Source organism: Trichosurus vulpecula, chromosome 8, assembly GCF_011100635.1.
Source record: "Trichosurus vulpecula isolate mTriVul1 chromosome 8, mTriVul1.pri, whole genome shotgun sequence".
NCBI classification, from domain to species: Eukaryota; Metazoa; Chordata; class Mammalia; order Diprotodontia; family Phalangeridae; genus Trichosurus; species Trichosurus vulpecula.
In genome coordinates this window covers 204,849,399-204,874,423 of record NC_050580.1, presented here as the reverse complement: position 1 = coordinate 204,874,423, position 25,025 = coordinate 204,849,399, and the positions used below count along the sequence as shown (strand labels likewise).

At 39.2% G+C, this 25,025-nt stretch overlaps 2 protein-coding genes across 2 annotated transcripts in view; one reads left to right on the top strand and one right to left on the bottom strand.

Annotated features, from left to right (window-relative positions):
• Positions 1 to 6,561, top strand: part of PAPLN (papilin, proteoglycan like sulfated glycoprotein) — a 90,781-nt gene extending 84,220 nt beyond the window's left edge. The window contains 2 exon segments of the mRNA XM_036735610.1: positions 1,215 to 1,390; positions 5,296 to 6,561. Coding sequence (XP_036591505.1) covers positions 1,215 to 1,390; positions 5,296 to 5,471 — 352 coding nt within the window. The 3' untranslated portion in view covers positions 5,472 to 6,561.
• Positions 6,562 to 7,211: 650 nt separating this feature from the next.
• NUMB (NUMB endocytic adaptor protein) overlaps positions 7,212 to 25,025 on the bottom strand; it is a 105,611-nt gene continuing 87,797 nt past the window's right edge. Inside the window, 9 exon segments of the mRNA XM_036735009.1 lie at positions 7,212 to 9,399; positions 10,071 to 10,217; positions 11,719 to 11,865; positions 13,244 to 13,540; positions 14,848 to 14,937; positions 14,940 to 14,987; positions 14,990 to 15,050; positions 21,588 to 21,607; positions 21,610 to 21,727. Of these exon segments, the coding sequence (XP_036590904.1) occupies positions 8,684 to 9,399; positions 10,071 to 10,217; positions 11,719 to 11,865; positions 13,244 to 13,540; positions 14,848 to 14,937; positions 14,940 to 14,987; positions 14,990 to 15,050; positions 21,588 to 21,607; positions 21,610 to 21,727 (1,644 nt within the window). The 3' untranslated portion in view covers positions 7,212 to 8,683.

The following is a 25,025-nucleotide window of genomic DNA, read 5'->3' as shown; positions in this document are numbered from 1 at the left end:
ACCAACTGCTAGCATTTATATAGTGCCTACTACGTGCTCACTGTGCTTAGTGCTTTATAGACAGTCTCATTTTATCCTCACAACAACTCTGGAAAGTAGATGCTATTACTAACCTCATTTTATAGTTGAGAAGACTGAAGCAAACAGAGTTTAAGTGACATGCATAGTCATACAGCACATGTCTGAACCAGATTTGAACTCACGTCTTCCTGACTTCAGGCCCAGGGTGCTATCCACCAGCGGCCAGGCTACTGAGCCTGCTAGGCTCACTTTCAGAAATCTGAAACTCAGGTCACCTCCATGCCACAATAAGGGACTGAAAGTAGGACTCTGTGGAGGAGGAGAAGATGGACAGAAATAATTTCTGGCAGACTATGATTAAGAGCAAAGATCTCTTTCAGCCAGGGGAGGGTGGGAAGAGAAGGACTGATTTCTGTAGTAGAGACAGAAAGAAAGAGTCCAGGCTAGGCATGCAAAAGCACGAGAAACAAAGTTGTACCATTTGGCTGGAGCACAGAGAAATAACGCTGGAAAAGTAAGACTGGAGTCAGACTGGGGAGAGTCTTAAGAGATAGGATAAAGGGTTTAGACTTTATTTGGCGGTGAATGGCAATCCACTGAAAAGTTTTGGAACAGGAAGCGTGACATGAACAGAGACACACCCTAGAAAATGTGTTTTGGCAGTGTGTGCATTGGAGAGGGGATGAGACTAGAGACCAGTCATTAGACTATTACAGCAGTCCAGGCAAGAGATGATCCCCTGAATTGGGGTGAAGGCAAGCGACCTAGAAAATGAAAGACAGATGGGGGAGAGGCTGCAGAGAATGAATTGATAGAACAGATCAAATTTGGGGTGTTGAGAAGACAATGAAGACTTAGGGAGGACACTATGGTTTTGAGTTTAAGTGATTTCTTAGATTTTTGCTTTTAAATAGTTGGGATGTATCTCTTCTATGTGAGTCTTGCCTTTTCCTTTAGATGAGAAGGTCCTCTTTAAAAGGAGGGAATAGTTTGCTCTTTTTAAAAATAAATTCCACTCTGGAAGAAGGCATCTGGCCCTGACTCTGGAGAAATGGCCTGTTTTCTTCTGGGAAATAAATATCTGTGCTTATAGTGAACTTTCTCCTTGGTCATCCATGGACCTTGCTGCCCCAGGGCACTGAAGGGTGGGGACCTACTCAGAAGCATAACCTCCAGATCCCTTTCCTTACCAGGAATGGGGTGCCCATGCGAAGTGATGGCCACCACATCCACCTGTCCCAGGATGGAACCTTGGTGATTAACAACACACGAACCCGCGATGAAGGGTCCTATACCTGCAGTGCCTACAGCGAGACTCAAGCTGTCAGCCGCAGTACAGAGGTGAAGGTGATCCGTCCTAGGCCTTCAGGTAAGAGGATGGGATGAGTCCCTGCTCCTGTTATTTTATTATTTTCAGAAAATTGAATGCCAACTTTTTGTTAACTTGATTGGAATCCTATTCCAATAGATTTCAAAGGTGTTCCATGTCTTATAATGCTCCATTACAGCAAACCAATTGTTTCTGGAAATAGGTAGGATCTGGGCTTAGAAATAATAAAAACATTTACAATGTGCTTTTCAAAGCACTCGTTTGATCTTTGCAACAATCTTGCCAGGTAGATATGGTGGCCATTGTTATTACCATCTTCTTACCAACGAGGCAATGGAGGTCCAAAACAGTTGTGATTTGCATAAGGTCACCTAGCTGGTCAGTAGAAAAGCCAGGGCTGGAACCATAACCCACCACTGTTGAAGGAAAGGGGCTGCCCTTGGTCTGCAGATCAGCTGGACTGAGGTTTCATCATTATAGAGATCAGAATATGAGATCTGAAATGCATAGTAGGTTGATAGTTTAGCATTTGCAGGATTCTTCAGCCTTTTCCCCATCCTGGTGAAGTTGCATTCTGTATTCTAACTCAACTATGTATACATGTGAGGCCCCCACTCTAATTCTATGTTCAAACTCAGAGGCGAGGAGGAAAGGGAGCTCTGTCATATGTATCAGGCCGCATTTTTGAAAAACCAAGTAGACTGAAATAACTGTACACAACATAAAATACTTGGGAGTCTACCTGCTGAGACAAACCCAGGAAATATACAAACAATTACAAAAAACTTTTCACACAAGTCAGATCTAAGCAACTGGAAAAATATTAATTGCTCATGGATAGGCCGAGCCAATATAATACGAATGGCATTTCTCCCTAAATTAATCTATTTATTCAATGCCATACCAAACTACCAAAAAATTATTTTATAGAACTAGAAAAAAATAGTAACAAGTCATCTGAAAGAACAAAAGGTAAAGAATATCAAAGAAATCAATGAAAAACATGTGAAGGAAGGTAGCTTAGCGGTACCAGATCTCAAATTGTTATTATGAAGACACACACACACACACACACACACACACACACACACTCTCACACTCTGGTAGTGGCTAAGAAATAAGAGTGGTGGATCACTGGGATAGATTAGGTATACAATACATTGTAGTAAAAAATGACCATATTAATTTAGTGTTTGATAAACCTAAAGATCCAAGCTTTTAGGACAAAAACTCACTGACAAAAACTGCTAGTTTAATTGGAAAGCAATATGGCAGAAAGTAGGTACAGACCAACATCTCACACCATATACCAAATCAGAAGAGCATGGACTAGTTTACCTGTCAGATCTATGGATAACAGAAGAATTTAGGATGAAACAAGATATAGACAATATTACAAAATGTAAAATGGATAATTTTGATTATATTAAATTAAAAAGGTTTTGCGCAAACAAAACCAATGCAACCAAAATTTTCTAAACTATTAAACGTTTTTTACAGCAAGTATCTCTGATAAAGGTCTCATTTCTCAAATATATATGTCAAATTTATAAGAATACAAATGATTCCCCAATTGATAAATGGTCAAAGGATAAGAACAGGCAGTTTTGAAAGAAATCAAAGCTATCTATAATCATATGAAAAAATGTTCTGAATCACTATTGATTAGAGAAATAAAAATTAAAATGATTCTGAGATACTATCTGACACCCATCAGATCGGCTAATATGACCAAAAAAGGAAAATGATAAATGTTGCAGGGCATATGGGAAAGCTGGAACACTAATGCACTGTTTGTGGACCTGTGAACGGATCCAACCATTCTGGACAGCAATTTGGAGTTAAGCTCACAGAGCTATAAAACTGTGCATACCCTTTGATCCAGCAATACCAATGCTAGGTCTGTATCCCAAAGAGATCATAAAAAATGGAAAAGGACCCACATATACAAAAATATTTATAGCAGCTCTTTTTGTGATAGCTAAGAATTGAAAATTGAGGGAATGCCCAATTGGGGGAATGGTTGAACAAACTGTGATTGTACAACTGAACAAATATGATTCTAATGGAATACTATTGTACTATAAAAATAATAAGCAGGATGATTTCAGAAAAACCTGGAAAGACATAAACTGATACAAAGTGAAGTGAGCAGAACCAGAAGAATATTGTATACAGTAACAGCAATATTGTATGTTGAAGAACTACGAATGACTTAGCTGTTTTCGCAGCACAATGATCCAAGACAATCTTAAAGGATTCAGGGTGAAAAATGCTATCTGCCTTCCAAGAATGAACTGATGTCTGAATACAGACATACAAATTTTTTATTTTTCTTTCCTTGTTTTTTCTTCCTCCTTTCCTTTCCAAGTTTTCTTGCACAAAATGACTAATATGGAAATGTTTTTCATGGTTGCACATGTATAACCTATATGAGATTGCTTATTGTCTCAGGGAGGCATAGAATTTAGAACTCAAAATTTTAAAAAAAAAGCACAAATAGGTCACTGGCTAGATCTGAGAATACTCCCATTCCCAAGACTCCCTAGAACTAATCTAGCACTCAAGTAGGGCTAACTAGATAGGGCCAATTAGCAGTCCCTACTTTCTGCAAGGAGAAATCTTAGAGCTCAGATAGTTGTAGTTCTTAGAGCTAAAATTAAGTGACCGGTCCAGACATAGAAGTGAAGAATGGTGGTTTTGTTATTTCTAGTGGATATTCATTGAGCAGTCACAAGACAGCGGGCATTCTTCCTCATACAACACAGACTCAAGTGGGAAAGGTTCTCAAGAGAAATGGGGAATTGGGTGCCATAGTGATCCCACAAAGACTCCTCAGAGTTAGTTTTGATAGTTGTTGGGCCTTTTTTTTTTTGGTCACACACTAATACGAGTGATAAATTTTTTCTAAGGAGGGATCACTAAATAAAACAGAGAAGTTCAGAGATTAACAAAGAATGCAAAGAATTGTAAGGGACCTTAGAGATCCTGTAATCCCCTATCTTTAGGGTCCTATGGCTACTTAAGAATGCCCATACTAGGCATGCAAAAGTGGGGAGGGAGGGAAAAGCCATCTTGTTTGGCTGGAGCACAGTGCATGTGAAGGGAAGCAGGGTAAGATAAGGCTTATTTCCTAATCCAATTCTTTCTCTCCTTCCATTGTTCCTTCTTTGTATCTAAATCTATATGTATAGATATGTAGCACACATATACTTTTGATATGTATGTATATACAGATATTTGAGTTGTGAGTATATATCCATGCCACTTGAGAAAAATATTTGGAAGCTTAAAGACACAATTTTGAGTTGAAATTAAATAATTTACAACAAAGTTAATTTGAAACACATATGCATCACAATCCATTGGTGTATATCTAAAAGCTAGGCATTCAAGGCATTGGCTTGGGGAAAGGACAGTCCTAAGAGCAGGTGGTAGGTTTTCCAGTGGTGGATTATTATCAGGCAGCACTGTACTCTGAAAGAGGGAGAGAACTCAGAAAGACAGCAGACCAAATTTTGTCTACTTAAAAATGCTACAGGGTCTGGTTCCTACCCTGGCCTACCTACTATCCTGAAAAGCCAAGAAAGTTATGGTTTTATTTTTGTTAGGTCATCTCTCCCCCTCACCATCTCACGTGCTTTTTGAGAGAGCTGGCCAGCTGTAAAACATCTAGCTTTCTGGAAGCAACTCAGGAAAGGTCCCCCTGTATTAAGACTGCTGAGCTGTATATGCCCATGTATACAGTCCCACTGGAATCAGTGTTCTTTGATATGAGAGGATTAGCTGGGACTTGGAGTGGAGTCACATAATGACCCTCTCTGGAATGTGTATGTTAAGGAATGAATCAACATTAGGCCACTGGGCTTACAAGGAATTAAAATGGCAGATTATAGAATAACCTTTCTTTAGAGATCACTATAACCTAGGTTGTTTTGTCCTAGAAGCTGCAGAGCAGCCCAGGGACCCTGGCAGGGACTGCATCGACCAGCCAGAGCTCGCCAATTGTGACTTGATCCTGCAAGCCCAGCTTTGTGGCAACGAATACTACTCTAGCTTCTGTTGTGCCAGCTGTTCCCGCTACCAGCCCAATGCCCGTCCTGTTTGGCAACAGGGATAAAAGCTGTCTCCTGCCCCAACTCCCAAACGCTGGCTGCAGAGAGGGAAGACATGCCAACCAGAGTGGAGTGGACAGAAGGTAAACACAACTGTTTGCTCTATAGCAGACTGTCCTTTTCAAAAACCCATCAATTGTAAAAAGCTACTGTAGCAGCAGCAGTTGGGACAAGCTCCTGCCCTAATAACCTGTGCCTTCGTTTGCTCTTCAGACACAGTCATAAGTCATTTTGTAATGAGACTGCTTAGATGAAAATGGAAGCCTGCTATTTCGACCACGGAAAGCTCTAGGGGACAGGCCTAGTACATGGTATTTTTTTTATTTTTTTGGAAGAAAGTTTCTGCTATTCTCAAATGACTTGCATTACTAATGTTGGCTGAATGGGCATTGGGGCATGGTCCATCTGAGTGAACACACGTCTCATACAAGGATCCATGACTGCTGCATCTGAACCATTAGCTAGCCTGAGTCTGACCTTTCTTTGCGGCCAAGTCTGATACTGATCTGAATTGTTTCCATAGCTCTAATGCCTAGATAGCTTCTGGTATCGTACAAATTCATCTCAAAACCTTCTCTGGAGAGATAGGGGTTGAATCCGTTTCTCTCATCTGGAACATGGTCCTTGTAGCCTTGATCCCGAGGGGAGATTCATTCTGTACTTGCCTTTTCTGTTCACGGTCATCTCACAGAGATCCAAGTTAAACTGCTCCAATAAACCCAAAGCTGTCCCATACCCTAACTGTGTTCTGAACACTGAACAACCACAATTAACAGTAAGAGCACCAGGTGTGCTAACAGAAGGATGAACACAACCACCCCAGCTTATCCATATGGCTAATTCCCAGTAGGATTGGCAGAACACCTGGAATCTTGTTTCCAAATGGAAACACAAGCCCTGGACATGGTGTGGCTTTGAAAAAGATGGCTCTCATCTGGGACAGTGTCCTTCTCCATTATCACAGCTGGGCACTGGTTAGAAATGGAACCAATTGTATCATAGTTGACTGTTTCTCATTCTAACTTCCTTCTGTCACTCCAGGGAGAATACATAGTGTGTGGGGAAGATTTTCTTACTTTAAAAATTTTAACTATTAGGGACTATATTATTAAGGTTTCTTTTTACTTGTCACAAATTCTACAGAAACAGGAAAATAAAGTCCATTTTCTTACACTTATGCGGTTGTCTATTAGACCAACACTAGCAATACAGCATAAGGAAAGTCGATTATGTTCTGCACATCTCCATTGCCACTGAAATGGCAGGACAAGGGATAAGGGTAAGTTCTGACTTTTCCAGGTCTGCACCAAATTTCTTAAAAGTCGTTTCAACATATAATTCCTGTACTCAGGCCCGACACCAAGGACAACGGTGATTATAAACTCTGACCAGGGACCACCAGGGGCAGAGTGAACAAGCAGCTATAGTCCTGTCCCTATTTATGTGTGAAAGAGTTAATTTCTGAATGGAAAATCCCATTGAGAGACAGATTGAGGACCAGCCCATGTATCAAAACGAGGTGCTGGATATATGAACACTAAATGGTACCCAGTGAAAAAAGATTTTCTGCCACAGCAACATGAGGGTTTCTGGGCTGTTAAGGCCCAGGACATAATTAGAAAAGAAAACAATATGAATGAATAGATGTTGCTAGAGAAGAAATGGGGAAAGAACAGTCCACTCGGCAACAGCTTCTTACCACCCAACATTTATTTCTGTTAAATCAGATTATAAATTGTCATCAGTACAAATATATATATATGTATGTATATATATATATATATATAACTTACATTTTATTGTAAGGCCAACATTTAAAAGTAAAATTAAACGAGATGGGATTTCATGTTGTTACCAGAGGTCCAACAGGTGTAGCTGGTGATGGGCTTTTCATTAATCCAAACAGATGAGGGAAAACCAAACCAAAAAAACATGAAAAGCTAAAGGAAGTAGGATCTCTCCCTTCCCCAAAACTTCACCAAAGATGGAGAAGAAGAAAACCAACAACTGAGGCCTAGGTCATGGGCCCACCTGGTAAAACATGGCCCCAGTCACTTCCTCGCATAGATGATTCTGTAACTGTCACAGGACTGTTTCAAAAGCAGGAAAAGGATCAACACAAGGAAAGAGCATCAATACATAAAAGAAAATACAGACTATATTTGTGTATATATTTATACATGTATATGTGTATACATACATGTGTGTATATATATACATATATGTGTGTGTGTGTGCGCATGTATTTGTATATAATTTAGATCCAATAGATTTTCCAGTAGTTTGAAAGCCAGGCCAAGACTGCTCTTTCGTTGTCTTTATTTAATGCTACCATCTAGGAATTTTATTGGTCATGATTCATGATTGTTGTTGCAATGTGCTACTTACAACGTATACTACAAAACAAGTTAGGAATCCCCTCGCCACACTCTCTAATCTCCCTTCTCTGGTTACTTTTGATAGGAATCAATGATAAATCAATCTTATATACAATTTCATACAGCTAAACCTTCTTTTCCCTTGGCAAGATTACTTACAACTCTTACAACTTTTGAATATTGAACTATTTAAAATATTCTAAATGCATAAAAATAAAAATTTTGGCTTTTGTAATATATTTATATATATTTATATAATATTCATTGTTACTTAAGGTGGAAGCTCACCTTTCCCCCCCAAAAAGACAGCTTTGCTGGGCTAGTGATGCTTCCTCCCCCTACTCCCTAATCCTGGCAGGCAGCACATCCTGCTGCTGCTCCTCCTCCTCTCCTCAGGTTGGGAGCAGATTACTTTCCTTTGCCCACGAGGTGGTCAAATGGGAGGCAGGCAGATGTACTGGGAAAAAAAAAAAGGTAGATCTCATTTACTTTCCATCACACTCTCCATCCTGCAAATAGGCTTCTGGCACACCTTTCTGCTCCTTCTCTTCAGCCACTCTGTTTCTCCAGGATAGGTGGGATGTAGAGGAAGAGAGGCATGGGAGGGGCACATTTCCATGATTCCTTTACCCTAACTGCAGGGCAGGGCATCTGTAGGGATTTTTAAAACTAATTTTCTTAAAAATCATTCCTTCCTGCACTGTGTGCCCTGACTTGTTCCATAGGGCCTTTGGGATTACCAAAAAGTGTGCTGATCAGAAAAATTAAGTCCCCTTTGCTCCTTTAACCCACTTCCTTCACCTAAAAGACAGACCATATGCATGAGCCACAAGGACCACTTAAAGTTCAATCTCAAATGTCTTCTGTAAGTCACTGGAGAAAGGATTAGTTGGTGACGGATTAGTGCGCTGTTTGGACTTGCTTTCTAACGCAGCCCACTGAGCTTCAAAAGGATCCACTGGGTCAGTCGTAGCAGAAGCCTCCAATTGCTTGTCCCCAGAGGCCAACTTGCTATTATCTACCCCATTGAAAGCAGCAGAACCGTTGAGGTGCTGGGCAGAGGGCTTAAAGAAAGGGCTGGTGATTGTACTGCTCATCTCATACTGAGGGAATGTCTGCTGTTTGACCAAGCTGGGTGATTGATGGGGGTGAGTTGCCTGGGGATGGCCTGCAGTGCCAAACACATTAGCCACCATTTGTGAGGGGGTGATGCCAACCACAGGCACATTTGAGGATGGATAGGGCATCCCATTGGCTATAGGGTAGGGTTGGGCAGGGACAAATGCTGGTTGCATTGGTGGAACCACACCCACTGGCACAGGTGGAGAGGTGGTAAAAGCATTTCCTTGGAAAGATGGTGCTGGCTGGGAAAGAGCTGGAGGTGGAGGTGGCTGGAGAATCGGCTGCAGGGGGGCAGCTGGAGCCTGGGGCTGCTGGGCCCTCACTGTCTTGGAAACCTCTTCCAACCATCGGTCAGCTTCGGAAGGTGTGCGCCGATGACCGGCTTGGAAGATCCCTGGTGAGGCTGCTCCAGATGACGGACCCCACTCCGTGCCTGTAACAAAACAAACAATGAGGAATGATAATTGGTTATACTTAAATAACCATGGTTATTTTTTTGGTTAATATCGTAGAAAAAAATCCTCTTAGGTGGACATTTTGTGTCACTGGATGCGAAGATTTTATGGAGGGATGAAAGAGAACACATCAAAATGTGTTGTTGGCTCAGGGGCTCCTGGAACTTCTTTGAGAAGTCTCAAAGTACCAAATCAGCTGTTCAGAGCCTGACAAAAATCCCCAGTGACCATAGCTCATCCTCAGTAGAAAAACATGTTTGAAAAATAATCTAAAGAACCAAGGTAGCTTCTTTAAGATTTATATAATCTGCTCTAGATTTCTCAATGAATAAAGGAAAAAATGTGTCCTGATGCCTGTGAACATGTTTTCACACATTATTAGGGGTTTGTTTTTGGTCTCATTCTGGTGACAAATTTTCTTTCAGGCTCCTTGGTCAGGAGTTTTGGCCCATCAGACCAATGCTCTCACAAGAATTTCAAATCTCTTGTTTTCTTCTTTCGTATCACAGCATCTTCAGATCTGATTATTTCCAAGAAGAGAAAATGCCTTTTTTTTAAAGGATCCTTTCCCCTTTCCCATCTAGGTACATGGCTGGGTCTTGGTCCAGGATCTCACGACTGATCCCAGGATCCTCTCTGTCTGCCTTACCAGAATGTGTAGCTGCAACTTCCTTGTTAGCAGCAGGAGGGGCATGGGCCCAAGGGTTGGTTTCACGAACAGGCAATGCTGTGGGTGCTAGAGCAGTTTGGGTTGGCTTAGCAGCAAACACATGGAAGGCAGGGTCAGTGCCATTAGCTAAAATGGGAGCAGACAACATCAATGGAGTTAATTCATGCAAAGTGTGCAGGCTACTGAGGGCTGGTTCAATTAGGCCAACATGCAATATTTGCATAACAAGTGGACACAAGATTGAAAAGCTTTTTTTTGTTAGTAATGTTGGCAAAGGCTTCACTAACAGATAATCAGATGAAATACTACTCTTCTATCAAGCTTAGCAAAATCAGTCTTGGGACCATCCAAATGTTCTTGTTCTAATTATAGTTTTTTGGAAAAGAACAGATTAGAGAAATTGTTTCTCTGATACCCCTTTCCAGAAAGTAGTTCCTGTTTTTCCTTCTGTTTAGGCTCTAAATTATGTAATCTGTGTGTGTATATATATGTACATATATATATATTTGTTATATTGTGAATATAACAAATATATATATATGGTATATATATTTAGTAGGCCCTTTCATTTACTCATGGACCACCATTTTCCACAGGATTAAGTCCATTCCAATTTAAGACTCTATGGCCCTTTCTTTCCCTTTGGAAGTTTTCATGTACACAGCTTCATACTCTTTCTCTGTCTTCCTTAGTAAATAAAAACCTCTCCCAACCTGCACTCCTTTCCTTTCATGTAAGGATTCCAAGATTTCTCTACTTTTAAGCTCCCATATATCTTCTAGTCAGTGTAAAAAAATTGGGGAGCCCTCATTTGACTTTTTCCACGTGCCCACATGATTACAACCACAGCCTCATTTGTTTCAATTAAAGCAATTATACCTTTAAGGGAACTTGTCTGTATTTTAAAGGACATTACCTAGATGAAAAGGGGTAATGGTTATATTGTGAACTGTTTCAACAGGATGGGCTATGGTCTAATACACAGGTAGATTTCTAAGTTAATTCTTTCCAGGCTATTTCTCAAAGGATGTGGAGAGGCAGGAACGACAGTAGCTCAAGTTCTACTGCCAGTTTAAAAGTTATAGCATAAGATTTTGTAAAGGCTCATTTCTTTGCTCTGTCCAGTGATTCAAACCAAGTGTTACATTTGGTATCTCTAGGAACCAGAGTTAAGATTTAAGTTAGTGTGTTTTTTTTAATTGCTAAAGCAGACCTGCAGCTCACTGGTCACAAAAACAAAATAAATATAAGTGGAAAATTAGAGGCATCTTCCTCTTAATGAAAGTGGGCAGACAGTGTGTTTCTCCCAGTGGGTTAGTGTCCAGGTTAGAACCCACTCAAAGTATGTAATCAGAAACAACTCTGATCTGATTACTTATTAGAAATCTACTGGATGTAAATGAGATATAAAGCCACTGTGCACTGAAGAAAGTAGCCCTCAATAAGGCAGATGAAACTTTAGGCAAGGAATATGTGGGTCATTTAGGTGATCTGATGACAGACAGAGGACATACATGCAAAACGGGAAACTTCGACTGTAGAAAGGGAATGAGACAAGCCACGAAGCACCAAGGCGCAGTTAGAAAGAACAGTGAAAGAATGCTGAGCAAACTAAGACAACACCAACCTTGAAAGGCAGGGGACTGTGGTGCCACCACCGTCACTGGTTTGGTCATTGGGGCAGATGAGAAGGGGTCCTCGGGTGCGCTGAAGGCATTAGTGATCTGTGAGCACAAGGAGCTGATGCTCTCTGCTTCCCCTTCTACCTCTGGCACTAGAAATCAGAGAATTATTCAAGACTGGAAAGGTGAATAACACTGAAATACACCATATGCAAGGGTGGCACCTTACATTACCTCCTCGTTTGAGGAAGAAAGTTGTACCAATCATCCTCAAAAGATTGTTAACAGTGTGCTCAAGAAGCACCATTTCAAAAATACCTCTGACCACATCTAGCCTGTCAGGAAAGGGTAAAGCTCCAGTGAGGTACCTGAGTTCAACATTTCATCTGGTCCTAATGAACTCTCCAGATGCTATGCCCGTTCTCTCGTTTTCCGTAAAGATGTGTTTTTCCTTGGCCAGTGGCAATCTGGATAGATGAATCTAGAAGTTCCTTGTGTCTTGATAGGTCTCCCTAGCTAAACAATGGTCTGTGATATGAGCTCAGTTCAGGAGCAATTTAATAAGGCTACCATAAGTAAGGTCAGGGCAATCTGGGCTCACAGACAGCAAGGTTTAGTAAACTGAGCCTGGGAGCAGGAGCCCAGAGACTTCCTTAATCTGGGCCCTATAATCAACCCTTGTGATTTTGTTAAAATCAGTGAACTACCCTGAACTTCGGTCTCCTCATCTGTGAAGGCAAACCATCTCTACTCCTTCCTCTCACCACTAGATATCATAAATGAGACATCTTGAATATCCAGGAGCTCCCAAGAGATGGGTTGGTTTCACTAGAGAAGAGCAGCAGTATAATTTTATATTGCATTCCCTAAGAGGACTATCTTGAACAAGAAAGCTTCCCTACATCACAACAGAACAAAAGCCCAACGGTGGCTGAGAGACAAGGGAGTCCCTCAGGTTCTTGAAGGATACCTAGATCTGATAATTCAAGACCCAATGAAGGCCATACTGCTACAGGAACTGAGTGAAAGTCCAGAGACAGAGAGGTATGGATAGATGTTCAGGAACAGAAGCTGTATATGTGAGGTTATATGCCTTTATGGATGATGAGCAGTTTTTAGATTGAAACAGAAGTCCTTCCTTTTATCACTTTCGATAAATATCAAAAGGACAAAAAAAAATCTGTTTTTTTGAGTCCACCTGACTTTCTATGGCTATTTAAATTGCATTATTTTCAAAATCCTTTTAATCTGCCCGAACTGACTGCCAAACAGGAACATAAAAAAGGAAACCAGAGCTCCTTTATCTTTAGCAGGAGGCTGACAGAACCTCCCCAGACTGCTCCATAGGGAAGGATCAAAATGCCCTTCTCTGGACTCACTTTTTCATTGGAAAACTGCAATGGACAACACCAACAACCTCTCTGACAGGGTGGGCAGGGCCCATTAATGCAGAGAATCAGAAAACGTTTGGCAAGCCAAAGACATGACTCCTATTAGTGGTAGTGCCAAGCTGGGTGGATTCTACCTTACCTGCATTTTTGATGGGGAAGTCAGTCTTCCTTTGCATAGTGGAAGGCAACTCATTGATGCGCAGGGACAGCTGGCGTTTAAAAGGCGACATCTTCTGACTAAGGGCAGGAAAGCCTCGGAATGAACCTTGTCTGGCAAGCTGCTCAATCGGTGCGTGACGTCGAGGGATGGCATGGGGATTATTCATCTCCAGGGAGGCAGTGGAGTCAGCAGTTGGGGAGGTAGGAGAAGATGGGGATGGGGCAGTGTTACTGGGCATTGCTGATGAAGCCACTGTAGTCTTCACATCTGTTTCAGCTTGGGAAAACAAAAGGGAGATTATGCCTTCTTCAAAATCAGAGCCCAACTAACTAAGGAATAAAAATCCTTCAAAGACAGCTTCATCCTCATGTTAAAGTGTAGGAGAAGTGTGGCTTATCTTACAAAAAAGAAATCCTACTCTCATGTCACAAAGCTAAAAATGGATCTCAAGATCACAGGACTTTAAAAGTCAGAAGGGAAATTAGATCTTGTTTATGATTTATAAGCAACTATAACTTGCCTGTGAGCCCGACATGAAGAGAAGCAGTTACACATAGGTTCCCACACATATAGGTTTCCAAAACGATTCTACTCTGGCAATGAAAGTATTTTAAAGCCACTGGGGTAAGAGTCAGAAAGTTCCAAGTGAATTCAGTTTCAATTAGATTTCACTGATTCTAGCACCACAAAACTGCATCCGTATAGTTGAGATGAATAAATGGAGCCTTACTTCTGCTAAAGTGAAGTTTCAAACAGAGTATTAAGCCTAAATGTCAAGTTGTTCCACCATGAACAGCTATTGTATTTATCACTCAACAGTTTCTGTTCCAATGTGCGTGGACTAACAGATATTATGCCATGTTTGACAGACAAATGATTAAATCACAATTTTTGAAGCTGCAGTAAAGGGGCTAGGTCTGTGCTGCTTCATCATTCAGCTTCCTGAATTAAAGCATTCTACAAATACTGTGATTTCTCTGGGCTGGGGAGTTCTCAGGATGGAAATTCCCTCCACTGATCTAGATCAGTAGTTCACAGACCTGGAGCTCCAATGCACTGCAGAGGTGATCCAGGTCCCTCATTTTATACGAGAGGCTTACCTAAGGTCACACAGAAAGTCGCAGAGCTGGGACCTGAATCTGGGTCCCATTACTCCAGGCTTCAGTGTCCACTGAACTAGGATAACTTGCATGTTACTTATAGTTTTAAAGAGATGCCCAGAGCACTTGCCAATCACTCAAGATGGTCTGGGTTAGAACTGGACTTGAACTCATATCTTCCTAAGACTATCTGTGAGTATACTGCATTGCCTCTTCTACCCAGAGCTAATAGTCAGTGTCATCATAAGTATCATCTTCAATACAACGGATGGCCACTGTGTCTTTTCTGGCTAATGCCACTACTACTGAGATAACAAATTAAAATGGCTAGTTAAGAAGCCCAGAGGACACAGAGAAGAGTATTAACATCCGTCTGTCAAATACAGAACCACCGACCTCTCAGCATCTTGTCTTGGACTTCCCCAAGTTCATGCGCTTGTGAGTAATGCACTGACTCCAGTTCCCTCATCCTGGCTGCTGTACCTTTCTTTGTGTCCTGGATCTGCCTCATGACCTCCTCTCTTTCTGCTTGCTCAGTGGCTGTGGTGACTCGGAAGGAGCCTTCTCTGGTAATGTGGTCCGGCTGGCATCAAAAGTGGCTGTCACACCACACTCCTTCTCCGTTTTTGTTTCCTTTCTAGGCAGGCTGCAAAAGCACAACCAACTGCATGGCTCAATCTGTCTCCCTGTAAAAAGTGAAGAGTACAGTGGCACTGTTATTTTTGTAACAGGGTTAAAAGCAAGCCAAAGCTTACCAAAAGGTAGTAAGGGAGTGGCTTGGAGGCTCCAATTAACCTTTTTAAAAGAGTCACAAATAAACTTCTTTATATAAGAGGGAGTCTATCCTTATGTCTCTCATTATGTCTGAAGACTTCAGATCCAGCCTAAACAAGGATTTTTTGGGGGGTAAGAATTCAGTTCACAGTTGTTAGTGCGGAAAATTAATTTGGTACCTTAATGTTTTGTAATCTCTATATATTTTCTTTGAAAAAGGGTTCAAACACACATGCCCACAGAAATTCTATTTATATACTAAAGCTGCTTCTCTTACACTTTTCTGGGCCCTATGGAAAAAAAATACAGCAAACAGAGGGTAATGACTTAAATTTTTGAAAAAAAATATTGATTGGCAAGGAGAATCCCAGTGAAGAAATTTCCTACCAATGTGGCCTGAACCTTGCCTGCAACTTAAGAGAGTTTGCATAGAACGCTGAGATATTAAATGACCACACAGCCATTAGGTGTCAGAGTGGGACCCTGAATCCAGTGTCAAGCTGCTGTTATTTATAATTTATGGAATAAAAAACATTTCCATAGCATAATATAATCAGAAAGGTGATTGCACATGAAACTGCAGGTGTATTATGTACAACTTGCTCTTGACACTAAGCCTTCTCTCTCTCCAAAATGATACGCCACCTCGGACTTGTTTATTACGCTTTAGTAATTGCTTACTTACTTTAAAGTGAAGATCTGTAATAAAACAAATTGTGAGCTTTGCATAAAGGGATCATTGTGACTTAACCATTTATTGGAAACCACAGCTTTTTTAAAGGGTTAGAATATTGCTTTTCACTTTTTAATGTTGGTTTTGTGGAAGCTCATTAAAGGCACACTCAAGTCCCCAGACGGGATTCTTTTTTTTCTTTCCCAGACGGGATTCTTCAAATGGATAGGTGCAACAATGGGGATATTTACTAAGAAACTTTTAAGAAACTACTGTAAGTGGCAGAAAATACAATACAAATTGCAGGAACCCAATACATATTGATACCAGAAATTTAATGACTTCAGAAAAAAGTTATATATTACAATAATTGAAAGTAAAGCTGATCCTAGAGGCAAAACAAAACACCTACAGTATGAAAAATATTAGAGGGCCAAAGAACTCTGGAACTAGTCTCAGTCTTCTTCCTTCTACTGATAAGAAAATTGAGGCCAGAAAGCTTACATTACTTGCCTCAAGTTACTCAGCTAGTCAGTAAACAGAGTTGAGATTACAACTTTATTTCCTAAATTCCTAATATATCCTTTTCTATTATACCATGCATTCTCTCATTCATGAGAAACCTAGTCAAGGCCAACTTCAAAAATCAATTCCAAAGTCATACACACACACACACACAACGCACAATTATCAAGTTTAAGGATCAATGCTCTTGCTCCCTCCATTAGCACATATAAAAAACACTTGATTGTATGTCATGGTCAAGTCTCTTCACTGAGTCAAAACTATATAATGAGAGCTTAGTGATCTCACATACTGTCCAATCTATCTTGTTTTCCCACATTAAAACCTGCTTTTGGGAAATTATCTGATAACTGGTCACTTATATTGAGTAACTAAAAAAAAAGTATTTTTAAAATATTCTTTGTTATTATGAACTCACCAATTAATGTAAACATTTTCTTACACAAAGAAGGGAAAAAGGTTTGTATGCAACACTGTGAATCTCTACTACACAGAGCTTGTTTTCTCACAGAAGAGCCAAAATAATTCTGATTGTGTCCCTTTCTGAAATTCCTTCTGCTCTTTTCTGTATTTTTTGAAAATATTTCAATTGATGCTTCTTTCTTTCTATCCTTTTTTTGGAGGAGTGTCACTATCCTCCACTTCCTCTCATAACCGTAACCCACGCCATATAAAAGCCTTCCCTTATATCAATAAGTATAATCTGAGGAGTGGTCAAATAGGTAGGAGAACCAAGAGAAATCAGTGTTACAAAACCAGAGAGGACAGAGTATACAGAAAAAAAAAGGTGAGTTTCAAACGCAACAGAAGTCAAGAAGAATGAGAACAGAGAAAAAGACAATCAGGTTTTATAATTAAGAGACCACTGGTAACTTTGGAGAAAATGGTTTCAATTGAATGACTAGGTCAGAAGCCAGACTGCATAGGATTGAGGAATGAGAAACAGGAAAGGAAGTGGAGGCAGGCAATGTAGATGCTTTTTCTAAGGAATTTGATAATACAACTTAGTTTGGCTAGGACTGTAACTTGTATTATCTTGGCAAGGCATAACCATATACGACCAATATTTTCTCCAATAATTTACTTGAGTTTTATAAAGACTTTTTTGTGATGTTATTCATAAAATTCCTACATGTTTTGGTAAGTTTACACTCAGACATCTTATATTTCCATTGGTTCTTTTGACAGAATCTCTGCCTGCTAAATTTTGTGGCAATAATAAAAAGACCGATGATTTTTTTGTAGATGTATTTTATATTCTGCCACTTTACTAAAGGTAATTAAGTTTAATTGAATTTTTAGGGTTCACTAAAATATCACGTCTATCTACAAAAGTGATATTTGTTTTCTCTTTGCCTATGTTTATTTCTTCAACTTTTTCTTATCTAATTGTTACAGTAAACATTTCTAAAACTATATGAAAGACTAGTGTTGACAGTAGACATCCCTGTTGATTCATGGAAGCTGAGGCTCACACATACTACTTTTTTCAAGGTTTCTCTTGACCCATGCTTACAAGTTGAAAGATTGTAAATAATTCTAGTCTTTTCACTGGGAATGCTTGAAAGTCCTCTAGTCTATTAAAGCTCCATATTTCTGCTGTAGACTTGTGCTCAATATTTCAGAGTAAGTTTCTCATTTGTAAAGCGGTTTTCATCTGCTTTTTGGAATTCTGTATTCCAAGATTTTTTTTCTCAAATGTAATTATCATAAAGTTTTATGTGATCCTGACTGTGGTTTCTTGGTACCTGCAATCTTTCTGGCTGCTTGTAGTACTTTTTTTTTCTTTGACTTGGAAGCTCTAGATTTTGGATATGAAATTCCTGGGTGTTTTTGGTTAGGGATTTCTTTTAGGAGGTGATTGCTGAATTTTTCTTTTTGTAACTTGACCTTCTGATTCTAACAGATCTGGGCATTTTTCTTGAAACAAGAATACCCATGTGTTTGGTCAGGACTGTTAGGGATTCTGATGACTCATAAACCATTTCCTGTAGTGGAGCTTGAGTTCACTCTCCTCATGCGTCCCCTCTTCCAACCTCCTTTTTTGTGCACTTATGCACTGGATAGAGGAGTTCCACTGCTCCTTCTCTTTGTTTTTCTTTACTGTTATTTCATCTGTGATGCTTTTTAGATATTTGTTGGAGTGTATGTGAGAGAGCTGGGCTCCTTCATTACATTTATGACTGCATTATTAACAGTCTCCATAGGGTGAGTATCAAGGTCAAAGCCAGGGATGCTGGGCTTTTGATTACTCACGTGCCTTCTGGTCTGCCTGAGGGTGGGGCAGGTGAAATGGATGGTCAAAGTTCTATTTAGTGTTTGTCTGCTGCAACTTCTCTGGACTAGGTAGGGCCTGGACTTCCAACATCCTCCTTACCTCAAGAGGTTATAGGGGGATGGAGCAAGGTCCCGGGAGCATTAGAGCTCCCAGTAATAAGTACTAAGACAGATTTTTATGTACTTAGTAGTAATATAAAATAAGTATATTTTTGTAATTATAACCATACAACTTTATGAATTCCAGTTGCTGTATTCCAGGAATGTCGCGCTCTGTCTCCTGTTAAGTGATTTTCACAGAAACAAAGACCTGTTACAGTAGGAAGTGGCCTTAAAATCATCTAGCACACCCTGCATTTTGTAAAAGAGGAAAAGAAGGCTCCCAAAGGCCACATGACCTATTCAGGATTATTTGGCTAATATGTAGAAGAGATAGGACCATTTCAGGTACCAGCAATAATGAGGAAGATGTTTGTGGGGCAGAGGGTCCCTTCCTAGAGCCTATTATCATAGATGTGGCAGCTTCCCCTCTAAATACACAAAAGGTCAAGCAATGATAGAAGTTTTAATGGATTTCATAGTATTAGATATTACAATACGATTATTGCTCTAAACTTCCCATTATCCCTAAGAAGAGTTGCAGTGCTTATTAACTGTCCTACAGCTCCTTAGCTAAAGAATGATACTGACTGAATCTGATTAATTTTCATCTATCCCTTGAACAAAATGATTAATCTGCTAAGGAGATACACCATGGAATTTGTTTTGTTTGTTTGGCTGGTGGGTTTTCTTTTTGGGGCCAGAATCCAGTATTTCATTAGTGTAGGGGAGCTCCCATTCTGGAAACACTACCAACCATGCAGATGAGCAACTTGTTTGTAGCTTATATAGACTCAGAGAGTTGCCTGGGACATTTGACAGTCAAGTGAATTGCCCCAGTCACCCAGCTAATGATAAAGAGCAAAAGGTCAAAACATTGAGGGATTCTGGGAACTGCATCACATGTGAATACAGCTGAATTATTATTTATACCAACGAGTACTGTGGGAGTTCCAAAGTTTTAAAATCAGAAAAGCCTCCTAGGGAAATCAAAGAAACTTTGAAAGACACCGAGACAAAACTATTCTAAAATTAAAGTGGGATAATCCTATCCCTGAAGCTTTTTAAGCTTTTGAAAGTCTAACGAATGAGTGCTGAGCTTTTTGTGGAGTCTAAGATGAGGAAGGAGCATGTTGTCCCTCCATTCCCACATTATCCTTGGGGTTGGCCCAATGGCGTGAGTTATGTAGTTCCAGAGAAGCAGAAGCATTTTCCCTCCCAGGCTGGGCTCTGGTAGCTACATTACTTTCCAGTTGGACTTTACAAATTGTCAGACTATTTCTTTACTATTTAGATTTTTAAAAATCTGAACTTTGACTTTAACTTCGGCTAAATGACAGAACTCAAACCAGGAAGAAGTTCCTTAAAAAATGATAATTTTGCAAGAGGAACTGCCTTCCTTTAATAATAGTTTTAGCCATTCACAAATTTGCATTTCTAAATCAATGCTTGGTCACAAAAACAGAAATGAAAATCTCCTTCAGGCTTATTGCACCAGAATTTCCCTGGATGCTTTAGGCCTCTCTACTTATTTGGTACTTCGGTACCTCAAGAGATCTGTGATTTGATTATAAATGCAAATGGATGCACTGATGCAAACTTTTGTTTCTTAATAGTCTTCATCAGCTGGTTTGGCCAAAATAGTTTGTCATCTTGGAGCCAACTTTCTGATGGGGAGCCTTTCTACACACAGCTAGGCTTATACTTAAAGCCTTTCCAGCTCATAAGCTTCCATTACCCTAGTCTTCAGGAGCCTAGGGTCACATCACTTCTATGCTATGATGAGGTATCAGAACAGCACTTTAGAAAAGGTTCACTAATTATTACAAAATAAATACCACCTCAATCCTTTGGTCCCTTTGAGGGCTTTTTTGCCAGTTTATATACAGTGTTTACAACTGCTATTAATTTCATCAAAGTAGCTCCTAGATAGGTTTACCAACTTTTATTCAAGTTTAAGAAAACTGAAATTCTAATAATGATGTACTTCAAATTTAAAGATATACACATTATTGTAAGAAATGATGAAGGGGATGGTTACAGAAAAACCTGTGAAGACTTGTATGAACGGATGCAAAGTGAAGTGAGCAAAGCCAAAAGAACAATTTATATAAGGATAGCAATACTGTTAAGCTAACCAACTTTGAAAGACTTGGATCAACACAATGACCAACCACAATTCCAAAAAAGACTCAGGAGGAAACATGTTATCCACCTACAGAAAGACACCTGATTAAGTACAGATCTAAGCGTATTTTGTTCTATTTCTTTCCTTTTCTTGCTTGTTTTTGGGGGCATTAGGGCATGGTTAATGCAGAAATTTGTTTTTTATGTCTAAAAATATTTGTAATTGGTTTTATTTCTCTTGCCTTAGGGTAGGGAGGGAGAAGAAGAGAAGGGAGAGAATTTGGATTCGAAAATAAAATAATATTTAATTCTTAAAAAAAATTATATATATATATGTATGTATATATATATAGTATATGTATACATATATACATGTATGTATATATAAATATATATACATATACATATGTATATATATACATTATATACATATATATATGTATATAAAAAAAAGAAGGCACGTATGAAAAAGAGATGTACACAACCATGAGCAACTAATCCCTGGTGACCGCAGACTAATACTGAATGTCTACTTTTCACTTTACTCAATGTGTTGCTGTGTTATTTGAAGGTAACTTGATGAGCAAATGGGAAGAAAGTTATGCTTGGACACTGTTATTGTTGGTAGCTGCTGTAACATCTAGTTTCTTACCTGTGTTTTTGGGAGGGAAATTCATGACTAATCAAATTTGGAGAAAAGCCCAGTTTCTGGATGCAATTATAAAAAATCAGGCTGCCACAAACTTACCGTGTCCTTAACAGCCATGAGCAATGGCAAATCCAGCGTCGTGTAGTGCCATCCCGACAAATGTAAGAGAAAGCCCTGTCAAAGTTCCTGTCTGGGGCACAGAAAGAAACTTTCTCTATTGTCTGGTCAACTATGAGGTCCTAGAAAATTGAAACACAAGGAAAGAAAGGCTTTATTCATTTTTGAATACTCAAATTCAAAGGTCTAAAATATTTGTGTCTTACTCTAATATGGAGTAAAGCAAATGTGCTCAGAAATCCGGCTTCCTACTACCTACCCGGCCAAAGGAAAGGAGACGTTCATTTTCTGGGGTATATGAAAGGTAGGACAAGACATCACAGGGAGAAATTATAAAATTTTGTAAGCATCAGATTAACATTATCCAATTTGTGCATATGTGTCTATATAGCTTATATTTAGTACCTATATAAATAAAACTAATTACTTTAAAATAACAATGATATAAAAACAAAATGTAAACATTTATGGGTCACAGCTTTGTTATCTAGACCAGGGGTTCTTAATCTGGGTCCATGGATAGATTTCAGAGGTTCCAAGAGTTTAGATGAGGTAAAAAGTACATCTTCAATTCAATTTAATTTAGTTCTTTTGTAATCTTATGTATTTTATTTTGTGCATTTAAAAAGATTATTCTGAGATGACTGTCCCATACACTTTACCACATTACCAAAGTTGTCCATGACCCAACAAAGGTGGGTACCCCAATCTGTATTTTGTATACATTTATATCCATATACATGTGTGTACAAATACAAGTTGTCCCACAAATTTTAATGAAGTTTTAAGTTATTAAAGTTATTATTATTAATACTAAGTTTAAAACTGCATTTTTAGAACATCATATATATTGAACACATATTAAAATAAAGAGATTATAGAACTATAAGAGATTTTAAGAGATCATCTGAGTCAGCTCACTGCTTCAAGAAGGAAGATTAAAAAAAAAAACCAGGAAGGATCAGGAAATTCAGCTATATATACCATGCAAAATGGATGGCTTCTTGATCTTACTTATAAAAGATTTCCAATTTTTCTGTAATCTAGAATGTAATTGATTTCTGTCATTCAACATATCTCCAATTACTTCATTTTTCCTTTATTTCTCTTAAAGTTGTCTTAGAGTTATCTTTATGTCAGACTTATACTTGTCTTGGTAGGTTATTGCCCAATTATTTGAAACATTTTGTTATGACTGTAAATTGAATTTCTCTTTCTCCAGTTTTTGTTAGTGATGATTTCCATGGGTTCAGAAATTCATGTTAAGCTACTAACAACTTCATTTTGAGAGTGACATTCTAGTTAGGTATCTGACAGTATAACCTTAAATAGTGGTTTTAAAATGCTGAGCTTGTGAAACTCTCTTGTATGTTTTCCATAATCTGGAATTTTAATACTTGAGGTGCTGGGATGGAAAGAAAGGTAGTATGAGAGACATAAACCAAAAGAATGTCTGCTTTGACATCACACTCAAGGGACCCTAGAGATGTCTTGTAGAAGACTAGAGTTTGGTGAAATGGTTTAAACTACTATCATTCTAATTTTATGATAAAAGTTGTTTGATAAAAAATAAAAAATGTTAACAAAAGTCAATTTATATAACATTTCCCCCTTCCTTCCTAGATTTCAAAGAAAAAAATGAATTTCATTCTTGGCTTGGCAGGCTTGCTTACCATATACCTTAGAGCTTGTGCTCTTTAGTGTATGACTTATTTGATGATTTTTGGGGGTAGTATTTCTCCAAGTACCACTACTGAGCTGACAAGTCCTTTTTTTCCTTTTCAAGAAGAATATTATACTTGCCCTTTTCCAGTCTTCTGTTTGCTTCATATTTCTCAGAAACAGTAGTTAGTAAATAGTTCTGTAATACCTTTTGTAAACAGTCTAAGCAAACTGATTAAATAAAGCCAGGTTTGATAAGCACTTTGTCTTTCAGGGCAATCTTCCCTCCATTTTGGCACTCCCTTGTTCTATGTGGGGACCATTATTCATTATTATTATATGGCCACAGTTGTTTGGATTTTGGGGGAGAAAGAAGGAGGTAGTATTCCAGGACTTTTCCTTCCTGCCAGAGAACTTAAAAAAAATTCACTACGTTTTCCATTACAGAGTTCAAAAAAAGAATCATTATTGAGACAATTCTTTTACTCTTCCCTGATTCTTTATCCCACAATCCACAAAGATTGTTCAAACTTTCTCATCTCTTCAAGATTTCCATATGCTTCCCTTACCCCCTGCTCTCAAGTGAAGACCATACCTCCTCATACTTCACTGATAAAATAAGACATTATTTATTATTAACCTCCTTTTTTTTTTTTGGTCTACATTTTGAAATGCCTTTTCATCCTCCATTCTCTCCTCCTTTTATTACAGTCTCTGATTAAGAAGTGATGCTTCTTTTTGCCAAGGGCAATCTTTCCACATGTTCCTTTGATGCCATTTCCTCTCATCTTCTCTAAGCAGATTGAGCCCATAATCATCCCTACTTCCACCCCATCCCCATGTTCAGTCTCTCCCTATAGACTAGTTCCTCCACTGCTGTCTACAAACATAACAAGAGCCAAGTTTTGCTGTCCCTCAAACACAACAGTTCATCTCTATCCCTGTACCCTTGTACCAGCCAGTCTCCCATGCCTGGAATGCACTCACTACACCGCTTCTTAGAATCCATTGTTTCCTTCAAACTGCTGAAAAAGCTACCTTTCCACATGAAGCCCTCCCTAATCCTTCCAGTTTCTGCTAGTGCTCTCCAATTTACTTTGTATTTATTTTATATACATTCATTTGTGAACATATTTTCTTCCCCAACAGATTTGCAAGTAACTTGCAGGCAAGAATCATTTCATTTTTCTTTTTGTAACCCTAGCTCTGAGCCCTAGTACCTGGCGCATAGAAGAAGCCAAGTACTGACCTGGGGTCTGAGAATTCCTGGATAAGGAAACTCCCTCTAGCAATGCAGGTTGGCACCTTCTCAATTTATAGTTTTACCTAGAGAACTGAGAAGTTAAGGCACTTATACAAGGTCACAGTTTGAGGCAGGACTTGAACCCATGTGTTCCAGGCTTCAAGGCCAGTTCTCTATCTACTATGCCACATTTTAATGCTTGCGGATTGGTCGGTTGCCTTTCTTATCTCCTTTATTGCTTTAGTTTTCTTGATTTTAGGATCTCATTCTGTACATTTATTGGATTCATCTTCTCGCCCTGGATTCTCAGGTTTGGTGGCAAGTCTTAGAACACAAATTTAGAGGCAGACAGGACCTTCAAGGTCCAGCCCCCTTATAAAGGTTCATGGTCTTACCCAAGGTGACACAGGCACAAAGAGGTAGATATGGGATTCAGACCCAGTGTTGAACTGCAAATTTTCAACGTTCTTTCCAGAGCACCACATGATCCCAAAGTTTCCTTCAACTGTCTGTCT